The sequence below is a fragment of the Oncorhynchus keta genome, chromosome 35 (assembly GCF_023373465.1).
Source record: "Oncorhynchus keta strain PuntledgeMale-10-30-2019 chromosome 35, Oket_V2, whole genome shotgun sequence".
Taxonomy (NCBI): domain Eukaryota; kingdom Metazoa; phylum Chordata; class Actinopteri; order Salmoniformes; family Salmonidae; genus Oncorhynchus; species Oncorhynchus keta.
In genome coordinates, this window is record NC_068455.1 from 7,977,375 (window position 1) to 7,999,343 (window position 21,969).

Sequence of the window (21,969 nt, forward strand, 5' to 3'; positions counted from 1 at the left end):
CCTTGATGATCTTTATGGCCTTCCTGTAACATCGGGTGGTGTAGGTGTCCTGGAGGGCAGGTACTTTGCCCCCGGTGATGCATTGTGCAGACCTCACTACCCTCTGGAGAGCCTTACGGTTGAGGGCGGAGCAGTTGCCGTACCAGGCGGTGATACAGCCCGCCAGGATGCTCTTGATTGTGCATCTGTAGAAGTTTGTGAGTGCTTTTGGTGACAAGCCGAATTTCTTCAGCCTCCTGAGGTTGAAGAGGCGCTGCTGCGCCTTCTTGAAGATGCTGTCTGTGTGAGTGGACCAATTCAGTTTGTCTGTGATGTGTATGCCGAGGAACTTAAAACTTGCTACCCTCTCCACTACTGTTCCATCGATGTGGATAGGGGGGTGTTCCCTCTGCTGTTTCCTGAAGTCCACAATCATCTCCTTAGTTTTGTTGACGTTGAGTGTGAGGTTATGTTCCTGACACCACACTCCGAGGGCCCTCACCTCCTCCCTGTAGGCCGTCTCGTCGTTGTTGGTAATCAAGCCTACCACTGTTGTGTCGTCCGCAAACTTTATGATTGAGTTGGAGGCGTGCGTGGCCACGCAGTCGTGGGTGAACAGGGAGTACAGGAGAGGGCTCAGAACGCACCCTTGTGGGGCCCCAGTGTTGAGGATCAGCGGGGAGGAGATGTTGTTGCCTACCCTCACCACCTGGGGGCGGCCCGTCAGGAAGTCCAGTACCCAGTTGCACAGGGCGGGGTTGAGACCCAGGGTCTCGAGCTTGATGACGAGCTTGGAGGGTACTATGGTGTTGAATGCCGAGCTGTAGTCGATGAACAGCATTCTCACATAGGTATTCCTCTTGTCCAGATGGGTTAGGGCAGTGTGGTTGAGATTGCATCGTCTGTGTAACTATTTGGGCGGTAAGCAAATTGGAGTGGGTCTAGGGTGTCAGGTAGGGTGGAGGTGATATGGTCCTTGACTAGTCTCTCAAAGCACTTCATGATGACGGAAGTGAGTGCTACAGGGCGGTAGTCGTTTAGCTCAGTTACCTTAGCTTTCTTGGGAACAGGAACAATGGTGGCTCTCTTGAAGCATGTGGGAACAGCAGACTGGTATAGGGATTGATTGAATATGTCCGTAAACATACCGGCCAGCTGGTCTGCGCATGCTCTGAGGGCGCGGCTGGGGATGCCATCTGGGCCTGCAGCCTTGCGAGGGTTAACACGTTTAAATGTCTTACTCACCTCGGCTGCAGTGAAGGAGAGACCGCATGTTTTCATTGCAGGCCGTGTCAGTGGCACTGTATTGTCCTCAAAGCGGGCAAAAAAGTTATTTAGTCTGCCTGGGAGCAAGACATCCTGGTCCGTGACTGGGCTTGATTTCTTCTTGTAGTCCGTGATTGACTGTAGACCCTGCCACATGCCTCTTGTGTCTGAGCCGTTGAATTGAGATTCTACTTTGTCTCTGTACTGACGCTTAGCTTGTTTGATAGCCTTGCGGAGGGAATAGCTGCACTGTTTGTATTCCGTCATGTTACCAGACACCTTGCCCTGATTAAAAGCAGTGGTTCGCGCTTTCAGTTTAACGCGAATGCTGCCATCAATCCACGGTTTCTGGTTAGGGAATGTTTTCATCGTTGCTATGGGAACGACATCTTCAACGCACGTTCTAATGAACTCGCACACCGAATCAGCGTATTCGTCAATATTGTTATCTGACGCAATACGAAACATATCCCAGTCCACGTGATGGAAGCAGTCTTGGAGTGTGAAGTCAGCTTGTTCGGACCAGCGTTGGACAGACCTCAGCGTGGGAGCCTCTTGTTTTAGTTTCTGTCTGTAGGCAGGGATCAACAAAATGGAGTCGTGGTCAGCATTTCCGAAAGGGGGGCGGGGCAGGGCCTTATATGCGTTGCGGAAGTTAGAGTAACAATGATCAAGGTTTTTCCACCCCTGGTTGCGCAATCGATATGCTGATAAAATTTAGGGAGTCTTGTTTTCAGATGAGCGTTGTTAAAATCCCCAGCTACAATGAATGCAGCCTCCGGATAAATGGTTTCCAGTTTGCAAAGAGTTAAATAAAGTTCGTTCAGAGCCATCGATGTGTCTGCTTGGGGGGGGATATATACGGCTGTGATTATAATCGAAGATAATTCTCTTGGTAGATAATAATCTACATTTGATTGTGAGGAATTCTAAATCAGGTGAACAGAAGGATTTGAGTTCCTGTATGTTTCTTTCATCACACCATGTCTCGTTAGCCATAAGGCATACGCCCCCGCCCCTCTTCTTACCAGAAAGATGTTTGTTTCTGTCGGTGCGATGCGTGGAGAAACCCGTTGGCTGCACCGCCTCGGATAGCGTCTCTCCAGTGAGCCATGTTTCCGTGAAGCAAAGAACGTTACAGTCTCTGATGTCCCTCTGGAATGCTACCCTTGCTCGGATTTCATCAACCAAACAAGGGCACTGCACTGCGTTCATCCACCTCTGGCCTGCTCGCCTCCCTACCACTGAGGAAGTACAGTTCCCGCTCAGCCCAGTCAAAACTGTTCGCTGCTCTGGCCCCCCAATAGTGGAACAAACTCCCTCACGACGCCAGGACAGCGGAGTCAATCACCACCTTCCGGAGACACCTGAAACCCCACCTCTTTAAGGAATACCTAGGATAGGATAAGTAATCCTTCTCACCCCCCCCCCCCTTTTAAGATTTAGATGCACTATTGTAAAGTGACTGTTCCACTGGATGTCATAAGGTGAATGCACCAATTTGTAAGTCGCTCTGGATAAGAGCGTCTGCTAAATGACTTAAATGTAATGTAAAATGTCAAGAGACTGGACATTGGCAAGAAGAATGCTAGGGAGTGGTGCACGGTGTGCCCGTCTCTGGATTCTGACCAGAAGACCGTCTCGGGCACTATGGTGTTGAACGCTGAGCTGTAGTCAATGAACAACATTCTCACATAGGTGTTCCTTTTGTCCAGGTGGGAAAGGACAGTGTGAAGTGCGATTGAGATTGCGTCATCTGTGATTCTGTTGGTGCAGAATGCGAATTGGAGTCGGTCTAGGGTATCCGGGAGGGTTTCTGGATAATGGTGTTGATGTCCATTACCAGCCTTTCAAAGCACTTCATGGCTACTGAGTACTAAGGGGCAGTCATCATTTGGGCAGGTTACCTTCGCTTCCTTGGGCACAGGGACTATGGTGGTCTGCTTGAAACATGTAGGTATTACAGACTCAGTCAGGGAGAGGTTGAAAAGGTCAGTGAAGACACTTGCCAGTTGGTCCGCTCATGCTTTGCGTACACGTCCTGGTAATCCATCCGGCCCTGCGGCTTTGTGAATGTTGACCTGTTTAAAGGTTTTGTTCACATCGGCATGGTTTACACAGTCATCTAGAACAGCTGTTGCTCTCGTGCATGCTTCAGTGTTGCTTGCCTCGACGCGAGCATAAAATACATTTAGCTTGTCTGGTAGGCTTGTACAACTGTCTGGTAGGCTTGTACAACTTGTACACCAACCTCCTGTGGTGGCCACCAACCTCCTGTGTAGCCTCTGTTTTCATCATGCATGTAATAAGTGTGCGTGTGTTTGAATGCAAATGTACAGTATTTTCATATTAATATACTTACCCATTCTACTTACATCTTTTGACCTGTTGCCAAGGAGTACATAAGAAGACTGGAGGCCATTGTTGGTAAGATTAACGTTGTTTATCAAATGTTTTTCTGTGTTGTTTTACAGTGCATTCGGAAATTATTCAGACCCCTTGACTTTTTCCACATTTTGTTACATTACAGCCTTATTCTAAAATCAATTAAATTATTTATTTTTCTCATCAATCTACACACAATACCCCATAATGACATCACAATACCCCATAATCGCAAACACAGGTTTTCAGAAATGTTTGCAAATTTTTACATATATATATAAAAAATACCTTATTTCCATAAGTATTCAGACCTTTTGCTATGAGACTTGAAATTGAAATTGAGCTCCGGTGCATCCTGTTTCCATTGATCATCCTTGAGATGTTTCCTCAACTTGATTGGAAAGCACCTGTGGTAAATTAAATTGATTGGACATGATCTGGAAGGGCACACACTTGTCTCATTAGGTCAACCTTTTTTTAAATTAGCATACACACAGTTTCATGGTCTAAACTTTATTAATACTCACAGTAATCATTCACTAAACAGAATACAAAACAAACTACAGTTTACCCTGAAACATGTTACATATTAACAGAATCCATCAGGTTGAAGGAATTGTCCATAGAGCTCCGAGACAGGATTGTGTCGAGGCACAATTCTGCAATAATTGAAGGTCCCCAAGAACACGGTGGCCTCCAAACTTATTCCATTTAAGAATGATTGAACCACCAAGACTCTTCCTAGAGCCGGCCGCCCGGCCAAACTGAGCAATCGGGGGGAGAAGGGCCTTGGTCAGGGATATGACCAAGAACCCAATGGTCACTCTGACATAACTCCAGATATGGGAGAACCTTCCAGAAGGACAACCATCTCTGCAGTACCACCAATCATGCCTTCATGGTAGAGTGACCAGACGGAAGACACTCCTCAGTAAAATGCACATTGCCAAAAGTCACCTAAAGGACTCTGAGACCATGAGAAACAAGATTCTCTGGTCTGATGAAACCAAGATTGAAATCTTTGGCCTGAATGCCAAGCGTCACGCCTGGAGGAAACCTGGCACCATGCCTAAGGATGGTGGTGGCAGCATCATGCTGTGGGGATGCTTTTCACTGGCAGGGACTGGGAAACTAGTCAGGATCGAGGGAAAGATTAATGGAGAAAAGTACAGAGAGATCCATGATGAAAACCTGCTCCAGAGCGCTCAGGACCTCAGACTGGGTGTGAAGATTCACCTTCCAACAGAACAACGACCCTAAGCACACAGCCAAGACAACGCAAGAGTGGCTTCGGGACAAGACTCTGAATGTCCTTGAGTGGCCCAGCCAGAGCCCGGACTTGAACCCGATCAAACATCTCTTGAGAAACCTGAAAATAGCTGTGCAGCGACACTCTCCATCCAACCTGACAGAGCGTGAGAGGATTTGTAGAGAAGAATGAGACAAACTCCCCAAATACTGGTGTGTCAAGCTTGTAGCATCTTACCCAAGAAGACTCCTGGCTGTGATCACTGCCAAAGGTGCTTCAACAAAGTACTGAGTAAAGGGTCTGAATACTTACGTAAATGTGATAAATTAGCAAAAATGTATAAAAACCTGTTTTTGATTTGTCATTATGGGGTATTGTGATGCCATTATGGGGTATTGTGATGCCATTATGGGGTGTTGTGATGTCATTATGTGGTATTGTGATGTCATTATGGGGTATTGTGTGTAGATGAATTAAATGATGAATTAAAAACATACATTTTTTTAGAATAAGGATGTAACGTAACAAAAGTCAAGAGTTCTGAATACTTTCCAAACGCACTTTGACCTTTGTTAGCAGACGATTGATAATGGCTTTTAATTGGTTGTCTCTTGTGCTCGTCTTTATTTTCTGAAAGGTTACGAGTTGGAAGAGGATTTGAAGATAGTTGAGTCAAAGCTGAATGAAGACATTTTTTTTGTAATGAATGAATTTATTACATGTAATCAATTAAATAAAAACAATTGCAATTAAGTTTGTGGAAGTTTATTTCTTGTGTGATATGAACATGTAGGAATTGAGTGTGATACATTGGTAATGCGTAGGCATTACCAATATTAATTAATAATATTAATACATTCAATAGTAAAACATGTAGGTATTGTGTAGGTTTTAAGTAGTTGACACCCAAACGCTCGGTAAGGAAGAATGATGTAGGGATTGAAATAGGAAATATATCGTTTTTGTGATACCATTTGTGATACGTCCCAATGTATCACTCATTACCACTTTAATGACTAACGTTGCGTAAAACACCACTGGTTTCCTACACATCTTAATAGCAATCCAGGAGTAAAAACCTTGTTAGTTTGCTGTAGATCTTGTGTAGTAATTCAGTAGTACTTTTTCCATGAGCGGCTCTAATCTCTGACTCCGTGACCCTAGGTCCTGCAGGGATTGGCTGATGCAGATCGTGCCGGTGACGCGCGTGGACTTCACCTCCGTGTTGCCACGGTTCCTGTCTCTCTATGTGATGTCATTCCTGACCCCTCGTGACCTCTGCTCTGCCGCACAGGTCAGCTGGCATTGGAGGGTCCTGGCTGAACAGGTGAGGGGTGAGGGGTCAGAGGTTAGGGCTCGTTTTCTCTCCGTCACTCCCTCCCTCCATCTCTCTATTCCTCTCTCTCCCTTTAGTACTTTGTGTGAGGTTAACCGACCTCTACACCCCCCCTCTCACTGTGTGTGAGGTTAACACACACCACCTCCTCTCTCTCTATTCCTCTTTCTCCCTTCCCTTTAGTACTGTGTGAGGTTAACCGTTAACCCCCCTCCCACCTCTACATTCCCTTTCCCCTTCCCTTTACTGTGTGACACACTTCTCTCATTCCTCTTTCTCCCTTCCCTTTAGTACTGTGTGGGGGTTACACACACCTCTCCCCGCAGGACTGTCTGTGGTCGGTGAGGTGTGTGCGCCGAGGCTGGTTCCTGCCCTATAATCCAGGGGACAGAGAGTATGGTGGGTGGAAGAGCCACTATGTGTCCTGTGTGTCCACTCTGGACTGGCTGACACCCAGAGAGGCAGCACAAATGTACGGCACACTCAACATGCCCTGCTCCGGAGAGAGGGAGGAGGAGGAGGAGAGACGCAGGGAGAGGAGGATCAGACAAACCATCCGGGAGAGAGAGGACCAGGAGCAGAAAGGAGTGAGAGTGAGAGGAGACAGGAGGAGTGGAGAGGAGAGAGAGAGTTGAGGAGAGAAGAGAGTCGAGGAGAGGAGAGAGGGAGGAGGAGGAGGGAGGAGGAGGAGGAGAGACGCAGGGAGAGGAGGATCAGACAAACCATCCGGGAGAGAGTGGAGGAGCAGAAAAGTGAGTGAGAGGAGGAGAGGAGAGAAGAGAGTGGAGGAGAGGAGAGAAGAGTGGAGGAGAGAGTTGAGGAGAGAAGAGTGGAGGAGAGAGTTGAGGAGAGTGGAGGAGAGGAGAGAGTGGAGGAGAGGAGAGAGTGGAGGAGAGGGGTAGAGGAGGAGAGGGGTAGAGGAGGAGAGGAGGAGAGGGGTAGAGGAGGAGAGGGGTAGAGGAGGAGAGGGGTAGAGGAGGAGAGGGGGAGGAGGGAGGAGGAGGTGTAGAGGAGGAGAGGTGTAGAGGAGGAGAGGTGTAGAGGAGGAGAGGGGTAGAGGAGGAGAGGAGGAGAGGAGGTGTAGAGGAGGAGAGGGGAGAGGAGGAGGAGCAGCAGAAGGGGGGGTGAGGAGAGAGTGGAGAGAGGAGGAGCAGAGAGTGACTGAGAGGAGGAGGAGAAGAGTGACTGAGAGGACAAGTGTAGAGGAGAGGAGAGAGAGGAGGAGAGGGGTAGAGGAGGAGAGGTGTAGAGGAGGAGAGGACAAGAGGAGAGAGAGGAGGAGAGGGGTAGAGGAGGAGAGGTGTAGAGGAGGAGAGGACAAGAGGAGAGAGAGGAGGAGAGGGGTAGAGGAGGAGAGGGGCAGAAGGGGGAGGAGAGAGTGGAGGATGAGAGTGGAGGAGAGGAGGAGCAGAAGAGTGACTGAGAGGACAAGAGGAGAGAGAGGAGGAGAGGGGTAGAGGAGGAGAGGAGCAGAAGAGTGACTGAGAGGACAAGAGGAGAGAGAGGAGGAGAGGGGTAGAGGAGGAGAGGAGCAGAAGAGTGACTGAGAGGACAAGAGGAGAGAGAGGAGGAGAGGGGTAGAGGAGGAGAGGGGTAGAGGAGGAGAGGGGCAGAAGGGGGAGGAGAGGATCAGTTATGTGGTGCTGTATGACCCAGCTGGTAGAGCATGAGGCCTGGATAGTGGCTTTGGATAGAAGCATCTCTATTACTGTGTTGGATTAGATACAGAGTTGGGGTCAGAGGTGACAGCCAGGCTGGATGATATCTCCTTTCTCTGTGTTCTCCCCAGGAGCTTCGCTGACGTCCAGACCAGCTTGGAGGAGCAACAGCAACAGACCAGGGGGAATAGTGGTCAGCCGTCCCCAGGGAGAGAGGCTGGTGCCTGGGAGAACGAGGAGTGTTCAACCCTCTCCCTCCTGGTTGTCAGACAGGACGGGACGTGTCTGTTTAACCCCTGACGTCAGCCTTAACTTGACCCCCACTCTGACCCTGGAGAAGAGCCAGCTCTCCAGCCATGTGAGGTCCCAGGCCATGGGGTGAGAGGCCGTGCCCAACCATAGATATAGACCTCACCTGTTTGGTTCATGGGACAGTGTGTGTTTTTTTGTTTTTTTGTTTTTTTTGTGTGTATTTATGTCACCAGGTTATTTAACCAGGCAGACCAGATCACCTTTATTTAACCAGGTAGACCAGATCACCTTTATTTAACCAGGTAGACCAGATCACCTTTATTTAACCAGGTAGACCAGATCACCTTTATTTAACCAGGTAGACCAGATCACCTTTATTTAACCAGGTAGACCAGATCACCTTTATTTAACCAGGTAGACCAGATCACCTTTATTTAACCAGGTAGACCAGATCACCTTTATTTAACCAGGTAGACCAGATCACCTTTATTTAACCAGGTAGACCAGATCACCTTTATTTAACCAGGTAGACCAGATCACCTTTATTTAACCAGGTAGACCAGATCACCTTTATTTAACCACGTAGACCAGATCACCTTTATTTAACCAGGTAGACCAGATCACCTTTATTTAACCAGGTAGACCAGATCACCTTTATTTAACCAGGTAGACCAGATCACCTTTATTTAACCAGGTAGACCAGATCACCTTTATTTAACCGGGTAGACCAGATCACCTTTATTTAACCAGGTAGACCAGATCACCTTTATTTAAACAGGTAGACCAGATCACCTTTATTTAAACAGGTAGACCAGATCACCTTTATTTAACCAGGTAGACCAGATCACCTTTATTTAAACGGGTAGACCAGATCACCTTTATTTAACCAGGTAGACCAGATCACCTTTATTTAACCGGGTAGACCAGATCACCTTTAGTTAACCGGGTAGACGAGATCACCTTTAGTTAACCGGGTAGACCAGATCACCTTTATTTAACCGGGTAGACCAGATCACCTTTATTTAACTGGGTAGACCAGCTCACCTTTATTTAACCGGGTAGACCAGATCACCTTTAGTTAACCGGGTAGACCAGATCACCTTTAGTTAACCGGGTAGACCAGATCACCTTTAGTTAACCGGGTAGACCAGATCACATTTAGTTAACCGGGTAGACCAGATCACCTTTATTAAACCGGGTAGACCAGCTCACCTTTATTTAACCGGGTAGACCAGATCACCTTTATTTAACCGGGTAGACCAGATCACCTTTATTTAACCAGGTAGACCAGATCACCTTTATTTAACCAGGTAGACCAGATCACCTTTATTTAACCGGGTAGACCAGATCACCTTTATTTAACCAGGTAGACCACATCACCTTTATTTAACCAGGTAGACCAGATCACCTTTATTTAAACAGGTAGACCAGATCACCTTTATTTAAACAGGTAGACCAGATCACCTTTTATTTAACCAGGAAGGCCAGTTGAGATCAAGTTCTCATTTACAACTGCGACCTGACCAAGATAAAGCCAATCAGTTCGACACCAACAACAACACAGAGTTAGTTACACATGGAGTAAACAAACATGCAATCAATAATACAGTAGAAAAAAAGTGTATAAAGTGAGTGCAAATGAGGTGAGATAAGGGAGGTAAAGGCAAACACTAGGCCATGTTGGCGAAGTAAATACAATATAGCAATTTAACACTGGCGTGATAGATGTACAGGGGACGAATGTGCTAGTAGAGATACTGGGGTGCAAAGGAGCAAGATAAATGAATACAGTATGGGGATGAGGGAGTTGGATGGGCTATTTACAGATGGGCTATGTACAGGTGCAGTGATCTGTGAGCTGCTCTGACAGCTGGTGCTTAAAGCTAGTGAGGGAGATATGAGTCTCCAGCTTCAGGGATTTTTGCAGTTCGTTCCAGTCATTGGCAGTAGAGAACTGGAAGGAAAGGCGGCCAAAGGAGGAATTGGCTTTGGGGGTGACCAGTGAAATATACCTGCTGGAAATATACCTGCTATGTAACGTGCGTGCGTGCGCATATAATGTGTGTGTGTGTGTTTGGTTCATGACCAGTATATATAAGGTGTGAGTTTGGTTCATGACCAGTATATATAAGGTGTGTGTTTGGTTCATGACCAGTATATATAAGGTGTGTGTTTGGTTCATGACCAGTATATATAAGGTGTGTGTTTGGTACTGTACGGTTTCAGGGACAGTGTGAACAGAGGAGGTTGGCCCACTTCCACCAGTAGCAGACCCAGAGCCTCTTCCTCTCTCTCTCCATCACCACCTCTCCTGCTGCTGCTGTCCAACAGGATACCTGCCTACGAGGTGAGACATTTAGAGCAGGGAGAGTCAATTACTTACAGGGTTCAGGTCAATTACATTTTAATTCCAGTCAATTCAGAAAGTAAACCCAATTCCAAATGTTCCTAATTAAAAAGCATTGACAAGAATTGGAATTATTTCTCTTCTCTCCTCTCCTAGTTGGTCCTGTGTGGTGTGAGAGTAGGAGTGGTGGTGGTTCTATACGACCACAGAGGGACCCTCCGGGCTCTGTTATCCCAGGCAGAGAGGGCTCTGGGTGGGCAGCGAGCTCAGAGACTTGGGGTGCTGGCTCCTGGAGGTACGGAGGAGATCACTCTGCTGCAAGGTGAGGATGGAACACTGGGTCAGGGATCATAGTTCACTGAAGGTCATAGTCACTGCTTGACCTTTGACCTCTCTTTGACCCCAGGCTACAAGGTGACAGAGAGGAGTGTGCTGACCCCGGACTACAGGGAATTCTGGGAGAAGCTGTGTGGCTGGGTCGTTCTACCTGAGGAGGGAGGAGGGGTGGACATCTTCTGTCCCCTCGCAGCATCTGGTGTGTAGATCGAGAGAATGGTTTATTTTCAAAGTCAGAAATGGCGACATTACATGGTATCAATATCAGCTAACACAATACAAAATACATACATCCAGACAATAAAATCTACAAATCGGTCACTCGGTCACTCAGTCACTCAGTCACTCGGTCACTCAGTCACTCAGTCACTCAGTCACTCAGTCACTCAGTCACTCAGTCACTCGGTCACTCGGTCACTCGGTCACTCGGTCACTCGGTCACTCGGTCACTCGGTCACTCGGTCACTCGGTCACTCAGTCACTCGGTCACTCAAGCACAGAGAAAAACTACAAACCGACTGCACTAACACTCGCATTCTTGTCTTTGTGTCTCTCTGTGTCTTTCTCTCTTCACCTCTCCCTCCCCCCTCTCTCTCTTTCTCTCTCAGCCAGAGGAGTGCTGCTGGTCCAGTCTCTGTCTACTCTGACAGGGCTAGAGGTCTCAGCTCCTACTGGGATGGCCACCGGATGCTTCCAGAACAGTGAGTCAGGGAGGAAGGGATGCTTCTAGAACAGTGAGTCAGGGAGGAAGGGATGCTTCTAGAACAGTGAGTCAGGGAGGAAGGGATGCTTCTAGAACAGTGAGTCAGGGAGGAAGGGATGCTTCTAGAACAGTGAGTCAGGGAGGAAGGGATGCTTCCAGAACAGTGAGTCAGGGAGGAAGGGATGCTTCTAGAACAGTGAGTCAGGGAGGAAGGAATGCTTCTAGAACAGTGAGTCAGGGAGGAAGGGATGCTTCTAGAACAGTGAGTCAGGGAGGAAGGGATGCTTCTAGAACAGTGAGTCAGAGAGAAAGGGATGCTTCTAGAACAGTGAGTCAGGGAGGAAGGGATGCTTCCAGAACAGTGAGTCAGGGAGGAAGGAATGCTTCTAGAACAGTGAGTCAGGGAGGAAGGGATGCTTCTAGAACAGTGAGTCAGGGAGGAAGGGATGCTTCTAGAACAGTGAGTCAGGGAGGAAGGGATGCTTCTAGAACAGTGAGTCAGGGAGGAAGGGATGCTTCCAGAACAGTGAGTCAGGGAGGAAGGGATGCTTCTAGAACAGTGAGTCAGGGAGGAAGGAATGCTTCTAGAACAGTGAGTCAGGGAGGAAGGGATGCTTCTAGAACAGTGAGTCAGGGAGGAAGGGATGCTTCTAGAACAGTGAGTCAGAGAGAAAGGGATGCTTCTAGAACAGTGAGTCAGGGAGGAAGGGATGCTTCCAGAACAGTGAGTCAGGGAGGAAGGGATGCTTCTAGAACAGTGAGTCAGGGAGGAAGGGATGCTTCCAGAACAGTGAGTCAGGGAGGAAGGGATGCTTCCAGAACAGTGAGTCAGGGAGGAAGGAATGCTTCTAGAACAGTGAGTCAGGGAGGAAGGGATGCTTCTAGAACAGTGAGTCAGGGAGGAAGGGATGCTTCTAGAACAGTGAGTCAGGGAGGAAGGGATGCTTCTAGAACAGTGAGTCAGGGAGGAAGGGATGCTTCTAGAACAGTGAGTCAGGGAGGAAGGGATGCTTCTAGAACAGTGAGTCAGGGAGGAAGGGATGCTTCTAGAACAGTGAGTCAGGGAGGAAGGGATGCTTCTAGAACAGTGAGTCAGGGAGGAAGGGATGCTTCTAGAACAGTGAGTCAGGGAGGAAGGGATGCTTCTAGAACAGTGAGTCAGGGAGGAAGGGATGCTTCTAGAACAGTGAGTCAGGGAGGAAGGGATGCTTCTAGAACAGTGAGTCAGGGAGGAAGGGATGCTTCTAGAACAGTGAGTCAGGGAGGAAGGGATGCTTCTAGAACAGTGAGTCAGGGAGGAAGGGATGCTTCTAGAACAGTGAGTCAGGGAGGAAGGGATGCTTCTAGAACAGTGAGTCAGGGAGGAAGGGATGCTTCTAGAACAGTGAGTCGGGGAGGAAGGGATGCTTCTAGAACAGTGAGTCGGGGAGGAAGGGATGCTTCTAGAACAGTGAGTCGGGGAGGAAGGGATGCTTCTAGAACAGTGAGTCGGGGAGGAAGGGATGCTTCTAGAACAGTGAGTCAGGGAGGAAGGGATGCTTCTAGAACAGTGAGTCGGGGAGGAAGGGATGCTTCTAGAACAGTGAGTCGGGGAGGAAGGGATGCTTCTAGAACAGTGAGTCGGGGAGGAAGGGATGCTTCTAGAACAGTGAGTCGGGGAGGAAGGGATGCTTCTAGAACAGTGAGTCAGGGAGGAAGGGATGCTTCTAGAACAGTGAGTCAGGGAGGAAGGGATGCTTCCAGAACAGTGAGTCAGGGAGGAAGGGATGCTTCCAGAACAGTGAGTCAGGGAGGAAGGGATGCTTCTAGAACAGTGAGTCAGGGAGGAAGGGATGCTTCTAGAACAGTGAGTCAGGGAGGAAGGGGTGCTTCTAGAACAGTGAGTCAGGGAGGAAGGGGTGCTTCTAGAACAGTGAGTCAGGGAGGAAGGGATGCTTCTAGAACAGTGAGTCAGGGAGGAAGGGGTGCTTCTAGAACAGTGAGTCAGGGAGGAAGGGATGCTTCTAGAACAGTGAGTCAGGGAGGAAGGGATGCTTCTAGAACAGTGAGTCAGAGAGAAAGGGATGCTTCTAGAACAGTGAGTCAGGGAGGAAGGGATGCTTCCAGAACAGTGAGTCAGGGAGGAAGGGATGCTTCTAGAACAGTGAGTCAGGGAGGAAGGGATGCTTCTAGAACAGTGAGTCAGGGAGGAAGGGATGCTTCTAGAACAGTGAGTCAGGGAGGAAGGGATGCTTCTAGAACAGTGAGTCAGGGAGGAAGGGATGCTTCTAGAACAGTGAGTCAGGGAGGAAGGGATGCTTCTAGAACAGTGAGTCAGGGAGGAAGGATGCTTCTAGAACAGTGAGTCAGGGAGGAAGGGATGCTTCTAGAACAGTGAGTCAGGGAGGAAGGGATGCTTCTAGAACAGTGAGTCAGAGAGGAAGGGATGCTTCTAGAACAGTGAGTCAGGGGAGGAAGGGATGCTTCCAGAACAGTGAGTCAGGGAGGAAGGGATGCTTCTAGAACAGTGAGTCAGGGAGGAAGGGATGCTTCTAGAACAGTGAGTCAGGGAGGAAGGGATGCTTCCAGAACAGTGAGTCGGGGAGGAAGGGATGCTTCCAGAACAGTGAGTCAGGGAGGAAGGGATGCTTCTAGAACAGTGAGTCAGGGAGGAAGGGATGCTTCTAGAACAGTGAGTCAGGGAGGAAGGGATGCTTCTAGAACAGTGAGTCAGGGAGGAAGGGATGCTTCTAGAACAGTGAGTCAGGGAGGAAGGGATGCTTCTAGAACAGTGAGTCAGGGAGGAAGGGATGCTTCTAGAACAGTGAGTCAGGGAGGAAGGGATGCTTCTAGAACAGTGAGTCAGGGAGGAAGGGATGCTTCTAGAACAGTGAGTCAGGGAGGAAGGGATGCTTCTAGAACAGTGAGTCAGGGAGGAAGGGATGCTTCTAGAACAGTGAGTCAGGGAGGAAGGGATGCTTCTAGAACAGTGAGTCAGGGAGGAAGGGATGCTTCTAGAACAGTGAGTCAGGGAGGAAGGGATGCTTCCAGAACAGTGAGTCAGGGAGGAAGGGATGCTTCTAGAACAGTGAGTCAGGGAGGAAGGGATGCTTCTAGAACAGTGAGTCAGGGAGGAAGGGATGCTTCTAGAACAGTGAGTCAGGGAGGAAGGGATGCTTCTAGAACAGTGAGTCGGGGAGGAAGGGATGCTTCTAGAACAGTGAGTCGGGGAGGAAGGGATGCTTCTAGAACAGTGAGTCAGGGAGGAAGGGATGCTTCTAGAACAGTGAGTCAGGGAGGAAGGGATGCTTCTAGAACAGTGAGTCAGGGAGGAAGGGATGCTTCTAGAACAGTGAGTCAGGGAGGAAGGGATGCTTCTAGAACAGTGAGTCAGGGGAGGAAGGGATGCTTCTAGAACAGTGAGTCAGGGAGGAAGGAATGCTTCTAGAACAGTGAGTCAGGGAGGAAGGGATGCTTCTAGAACAGTGAGTCAGGGAGGAAGGGATGCTTCTAGAACAGTGAGTCAGGGAGGAAGGGATGCTTCCAGAACAGTGAGTCAGGGAGGAAGGGATGCTTCCAGAACAGTGAGTCAGGGAGGAAGGGATGCTTCTAGAACAGTGAGTCAGGGAGGAAGGGATGCTTCTAGAACAGTGAGTCAGGGAGGAAGGGATGCTTCTAGAACAGTGAGTCAGGGAGGAAGGGATGCTTCTAGAACAGTGAGTCAGGGAGGAAGGGATGCTTCTAGAACAGTGAGTCAGGGAGGAAGGGATGCTTCTAGAACAGTGAGTCAGGGAGGAAGGAATGCTTCTAGAACAGTGAGTCAGGGAGGAAGGGATGCTTCTAGAACAGTGAGTCAGGGAGGAAGGGATGCTTCTAGAACAGTGAGTCAGGGAGGAAGGGATGCTTCTAGAACAGTGAGTCAGGGAGGAAGGGATGCTTCTAGAACAGTGAGTCAGGGAGGAAGGGATGCTTCTAGAACAGTGAGTCAGGGAGGAAGGGATGCTTCTAGAACAGTGAGTCAGGGAGGAAGGGATGCTTCTAGAACAGTGAGTCAGGGAGGAAGGGATGCTTCTAGAACAGTGAGTCAGGGAGGAAGGGATGCTTCTAGAACAGTGAGTCAGGGAGGAAGGGATGCTTCTAGAACAGTGAGTCAGGGAGGAAGGGATGCTTCTAGAACAGTGAGTCAGGGAGGAAGGGATGCTTCTAGAACAGTGAGTCAGGGAGGAAGGGATGCTTCTAGAACAGTGAGTCAGGGAGGAAGGGATGCTTCTAGAACAGTGAGTCAGGGAGGAAGGGATGCTTCTAGAACAGTGAGTCAGGGAGGAAGGGATGCTTCTAGAACAGTGAGTCAGGGAGGAAGGGATGCTTCTAGAACAGTGAGTCAGGGAGGAAGGGATGCTTCTAGAACAGTGAGTCAGGGAGGAAGGGATGCTTCTAGAACAGTGAGTCAGGGAGGAAGGGATGCTTCTAGAACAGTGAGTCAGGGAGGAAGGGATGCTTCTAGAACAGTGAGTCAGGGAGGAAGGGATGCTTCCAGAACAGTGAGTCAGGGAGGAAGGGATGCTTCTAGAACAGTGAGTCAGGGAGGAAGGGATGCTTCTAGAACAGTGAGTCAGGGAGGAAGGATGCTTCTAGAACAGTGAGTCAGGGAGGAAGGGGTGCTTCTAGAACAGTGAGTCAGGGAGGAAGGGATGCTTCTAGAACAGTGAGTCAGGGAGGAAGGGATGCTTCTAGAACAGTGAGTCAGGGAGGAAGGGATGCTTCTAGAACAGTGAGTCAGGGAGGAAGGGATGCTTCTAGAACAGTGAGTCAGGGAGGAAGGGATGCTTCTAGAACAGTGAGTCAGGGAGGAAGGGATGCTTCTAGAACAGTGAGTCAGGGAGGAAGGGATGCTTCTAGAACAGTGAGTCAGGGAGGAAGGGATGCTTCTAGAACAGTGAGTCAGGGAGGAAGGGATGCTTCTAGAACAGTGAGTCAGGGAGGAAGGGATGCTTCCAGAACAGTGAGTCAGGGAGGAAGGGATGCTTCCAGAACAGTGAGTCAGGGAGGAAGGGATGCTTCCAGAACAGTGAGTCAGGGAGGAAGGGATGCTTCTAGAACAGTGAGTCAGGGAGGAAGGGATGCTTCTAGAACAGTGAGTCAGGGAGGAAGGGATGCTTCTAGAACAGTGAGTCAGGGAGGAAGGGATGCTTCTAGAACAGTGAGTCAGGGAGGAAGGGATGCTTCTAGAACAGTGAGTCAGGGAGGAAGGGATGCTTCTAGAACAGTGAGTCAGGGAGGAAGGGATGCTTCTAGAACAGTGAGTCAGGGAGGAAGGGATGCTTCTAGAACAGTGAGTCAGGGAGGAAGGGATGCTTCTAGAACAGTGAGTCAGGGAGGAAGGGATGCTTCTAGAACAGTGAGTCAGGGAGGAAGGGATGCTTCTAGAACAGTGAGTCAGGGAGGAAGGGATGCTTCTAGAACAGTGAGTCAGGGAGGAAGGGATGCTTCTAGAACAGTGAGTCAGGGAGGAAGGGATGCTTCCAGAACAGTGAGTCAGGGAGGAAGGGATGCTTCCAGAACAGTGAGCCAGGGAGGAAGAGATGCTTCTAGAACAGTGAGCCAGGGAGGAAGGGATGCTTCTAGAACAGTGAGTCAGGGAGGAAGGGATGCTTCTAGAACAGTGAGTGAGGGAGGAAGGGATGCTTCTAGAACCATGAGTGAGGAAGGAAGCCCTGACCCTAACCTAGCAAGTTATTGTATATCAAGTTTGAACATCTATTGACCTTGTTTAATAGAGGCCAATTCGAATGAAGGCTCTCACCCCTCTTCTCTCTTTCTCTCTCCTCCTCCCTCCAGTCCTGAGTGAGTGGTCATGTAGCAGTGGTGACTGGACCGGGGTTAGCGGTGTGTGTGCGTCCCCCCCCGCCCAGCGCTACGTGTGTGAGGGTGTGTTACAGGGATGGAGCTGGCAGACCCAGTGGCTGGAGGAGGCTCTAGGAGCCCTGAGGGACCATCTGGGGCCACAACTACCACGACTGAGTCTGGACACCAGGGGACGAGTACTGGGTAAACACCCACACACACACACACACACACACACACACACACACCCAAGGTCAGTTTCTGTGGGACTCTGGTCCTAGAGCAGCTGAGTGTGTATTGACTGAATACACTGACTGCACAAAACATTAGGAACACCTTCCTGATACTGAGTTAACGAGGTACCCCGTTCAAATCACTTAAATCTTTCACCCTCTGAATGGCACACACACACACACACACAATCCATGTCCCAATTGTCTCAAGGCTTAAAACTCCTTCTTTAACCACCTGTCTCCTCTCCTTCATCTACACTGATTGAAGTGGATTTAACAGGTGACATCAATAATATAATTATAATCTAATAAGGGATCATATCTTTCACCTGGATTCACCTGGTCAGTCTGTCATGGAAAAGAACAGGTGTTCATAATGTTCTGTCAACTCTGTGTGCGTGTGTGATCTGTTCCTAGGTCAGTTTCTCTGTGTGATCTGTTCCTAGGTCAGTTTCTCTGTGTGATCTGTTCCTAGGTCAGTTTCTCTGTGTGATCTGTTCCTAGGTCAGTTTCTCTGTGTGATCTGTTCCTAGGTCAGTTTCTCTGTGTGATCTGTTCCTAGGTCAGTTTCTCTGTGTGATCTGTTCCTAGGTCAGTTTCTCTGTGTGATCTGTTCCTAGGTCAGTTTCTCTGTGTGATCTGTTCCTAGGTCAGTTTCTCTGTGTGATCTGATCCTAGGTTAATTTCTATGTGTGATCTGTTCCTAGGTCAGTTTCTATGGGAGGCGGTAGCTCTAGATCATCTGAGTGTCTCTAAGGAGGTGACTGTAGCTCTGACTGAGGGTCTCACAGCACTGGCAGCAGAGGAGGTGAGTTCTGCAAACACTTCCTTCTTCTTTGACCTATCCTCTCTCTCCTCTCTCTCTGCCTCAGACCAGACCTCTGGAGTTCCTCTCTCTCTCTCTCTCTCTTTCTTTCTCTCTCTCCTCTCTCTCTGCCTCAGACCAGACCTCTGGCGTTCCTCTCTCTCTCTCTCTCTTTCTTTCTCTCTCTCCTCTCTCTCTGCCTCAGACCAGACCTCTGGCGTTCCTCTCTCTCTCTCTCTCTCTCTTTCTTTCTCTCTTTCCTCTCTCTCTGCCTCAGACCAGACCTCTGGCGTTCCTCTCTCTCTCTCTCTCTCTTTCTTTCTCTCCTCTCTCTCTGCCTCAGACCAGACCTCTGGAGTTCCTCTCTCTCTCTCTTTCTTTCTCTCTCTCCTCTCTCTCTGCCTCAGACCAGACCTCTGGCGTTCCTCTCTCTCTCTCTCTCTCTTTCTTTCTCTCTTTCCTCTCTCTCTGCCTCAGACCAGACCTCTGGAGTTCCTCTCTCTCTCTCTGCCTCAGACCAGACCTCTGGAGTTCCTCTCTCTCTCTCTCTCTCTCTCTCTTTCTTTCTCTCTCTCCTCTCTCTCTGCCTCAGACCAGACCTCTGGAGTTCCTCTCTCTCTCTTTCTTTCTTTCTCTCTCTCCTCTCTCTCTGCCTCAGACCAGACCTCTGGAGTTCCTCTCTCTCTCTCTCTTTCTTTCTCTCTCTCCTCTCTCTCTGCCTCAGACCAGACCTCTGGAGTTCCTCTCTCTCTCTCTCTTTCTTTCTCTCTCTCGTCTCTCTCTGCCTCAGACCAGACCTCTGGAGTTCCTCTCTCTCTCTCTCTCTTTCTTTCTCTCTCTCCTCTCTCTCTGCCTCAGACCAGACCTCTGGAGTTCCTCTCTCTCTCTCTCTTTCTTTCAATTCAATTCAATTCAATTTCAATTCAAGGGCTTTATTGGCATGGGAAACATGTGTTAACATTGCCAAAGCAAGTGAGGTAGACAACATACAAAGTGAATATATAAAGTGAAAAACAACAAAAATTAACAGTAAACATTACACATACAACAGTTTCAAAACAGTAAAGACATTACAAATGTCATATTATATATATATATACATTATATATATATAAATATATATATATATATATATATATATATATATATATATATATATATACACAATGTACAAATAATTAAAGGACACAAGATAAAATAAATAAGCATAAATATGGGTTGTATTTACAATGGTGTTTGTTCTTCACTGGTTGCCCTTTTCTCGTGGCAACAAGTCACAAATCTTGCTGCTGTGATGGCACACTGTGGAATTTCACCCAGTAGGTATGGGAGTTTTTCAAAATTGGATATGTTTTCGAATTCTTTGTGGATCTGTGTGATCTGGGGAAATATGTCTCTCTAATATGGTCATACATTGGGCAGGAGGTTAGGAAGTGCAGCTCAGTTTCCACCTCATTTTGTGGGCAGTGAGCACATAGCCTGTCTTCTCTTGAGAGCCATGTCTGCCTACGGCGGCCTTTCTCAATAGCAAGGCTATGCTCACTGAGTCTGTACATAGTCAAAGCTTTCCTTAATTTTGGGTCAGTCACAGTGGTCAGGTATTCTGCCGCTGTGTACTCTCTGTGTAGGGCCAAATAGCATTCTAGTTTGCTCTGTTTTTTTGTTAATTCTTTCCAATGTGTTAAGTAATTATCTTTTTGTTTTCTCATGATTTGGTTGGGTCTAATTGTGCTGTTGTCCTGGGGCTCTGTAGGGTGTGTTTGTGTTTGTGAACAGAGCCCCAGGACCAGTTTGCTTAGGGGACTCTTCTCCAGGTTCATCTCTCTGTTTGTGATGGCTTTGTTATGGAAGGTTTGTGAATCGCTTCCTTTTAGGTGGTTGTAGAATTTAATGGCTCTTTTCTGGATTTTGATAATTAGTGGGTATCGGCCTAATTCTGCTCTGCATGCATTATTTTGTGTTTTACGTTGTACACGGAGGATATTTTTGCAGAATTCTGCGTGCAGAGTCTCAATTTGGTGTTTGTCCCATTTTGTGAAGTCTTGGTTGGTGAGCGGACCCCAGACCTCACAACCATAAAGGGCAATGGGCTCTATGACTGATTCAAGTATTTTTAGCCAAATCCTAATTGGTATGTTGAAATTTATGTTTCTTTTGATGGCATAGAATGCCCTTCTTGCCTTGTCTCTCAGATCGTTCACACCTTTGTGGAAGTTACCTGTGGCGCTGATGTTTAGGCCAAGGTATGTATAGTTTTTTGTGTGCTCTAGGGCAACGATGTCTAGATGGAATTTGTATTTGTGGTCCTGGTGACTCGACCTTTTTTGGAACACCATTATTTTGGTCTTACTGAGATTTACTGTCAGGTCCCAGGTCTGACAGAATCTGTGCATAAGATCTAGGTGCTGCTGTAGGCCCTCCTTGGTTGGTGACAGAAGCACCAGATCATCAGCAAACAGCAGACATTTGACTTCGGATTCTAGCAGGGGGAGGCCGGGTGCTGCAGACTTTTCTAGTGCCCGCGCCAGTTCGTTGATATATATGTTGAAGAGGGTGGGGCTTAAGCTGCATCCCTGTCTAACCCCACGACCCTGTGTGAAGAAATGTGTGTGTTTTTTGCCAATTTTAACCGCACACTTGTTGTTTGTGTACATGGATTTTATAATGTCATGTTTTACCCCCAACACCACTTTCCATCAGTTTGTATAGCAGACCCTCATGCCAAATTGAGTCAAAGGCTTTTTTGAAATCAACAAAGCATGAGAAGACTTTGCCTTTGTTTTGGTTTGTTTGGTTGTCAATTAAGGTGTGCAGGGTGAATACATGGTCTGTTGTACGGTAATTTGGTAAAAGCCAATTTGACATTTGCTCAGTACATTGTTTTCATTGAGGAAATGTACGAGTCTGCTGTTAATAATAATGCAGAGGATTTTCCCAAGGTTACTGTTGACACATATTCCACGGTAGTTATTGGGGTCAAATTTGTCTCCACTTTTGTGGATTGGGGTGATCAGTCCTTGGTTCCAAATATTGGGGAAGATGCCAGAGCTAAGTATGATGTTAAAGAGTTTTAGTATAGCCAATTGGAATTTGTTGTCTGTATATTTGATCATTTCATTGAGGATACCATCGACACCACAGGCCTTTTTGGGTTGGAGGGTTTTTGTTTTGTCCTGTAACTCATTCAATGTAATTGGAGAATCCAGTGGGTTCTGGTAGTCTTTAATAGTTGATTCTAAGATCTGTAGTTGATCATGTATATGTTTTTGCTCTTTGTTCTTTGTTATAGAACCAAAAGATTGGAGAAGTGGTTTACCCATACATCTCCATTTTGGATAGATAATTCTTCGTGTTGTTGTTTGTTTAGTGTTTTCCAATTTTCCCAGAAGTGGTTAGAGTCTATGGATTCTTCAATTGCATTGAGCTGATTTCTGATGTGCTGTTCCTTCTTTTTCCGTAGTGTATTTCTGTATTGTTTTAGTGATTCACCATAGTGAAGGCGTAGACTCAGGTTTTCCGGGTCTCTATGTTTTTGGTTGACAGGTTTCTCAATTTCTTTCTTAGATTTTTGCATTCCTCATCAAACCATTTGTCATT

General features: G+C 47.8%; 1 protein-coding gene across 1 annotated transcript in view; it reads left to right on the forward strand.

Moving 5' to 3' along the window:
• The window catches only part of LOC118369030 (epithelial cell-transforming sequence 2 oncogene-like), a 38,703-nt gene that overhangs the window by 4,788 nt on the left and 11,946 nt on the right, over positions 1 to 21,969 (forward strand). The window contains exons 3-12 of the mRNA XM_052495847.1: positions 6,044 to 6,206; positions 6,542 to 6,792; positions 6,897 to 6,967; positions 8,005 to 8,251; positions 10,352 to 10,472; positions 10,629 to 10,794; positions 10,879 to 11,007; positions 11,417 to 11,509; positions 17,329 to 17,538; positions 18,275 to 18,375. Coding sequence (XP_052351807.1) covers positions 6,044 to 6,206; positions 6,542 to 6,792; positions 6,897 to 6,967; positions 8,005 to 8,251; positions 10,352 to 10,472; positions 10,629 to 10,794; positions 10,879 to 11,007; positions 11,417 to 11,509; positions 17,329 to 17,538; positions 18,275 to 18,375 — 1,552 coding nt within the window. The remainder of the gene's footprint in view (positions 1 to 6,043; positions 6,207 to 6,541; positions 6,793 to 6,896; positions 6,968 to 8,004; positions 8,252 to 10,351; positions 10,473 to 10,628; positions 10,795 to 10,878; positions 11,008 to 11,416; positions 11,510 to 17,328; positions 17,539 to 18,274; positions 18,376 to 21,969) is intronic.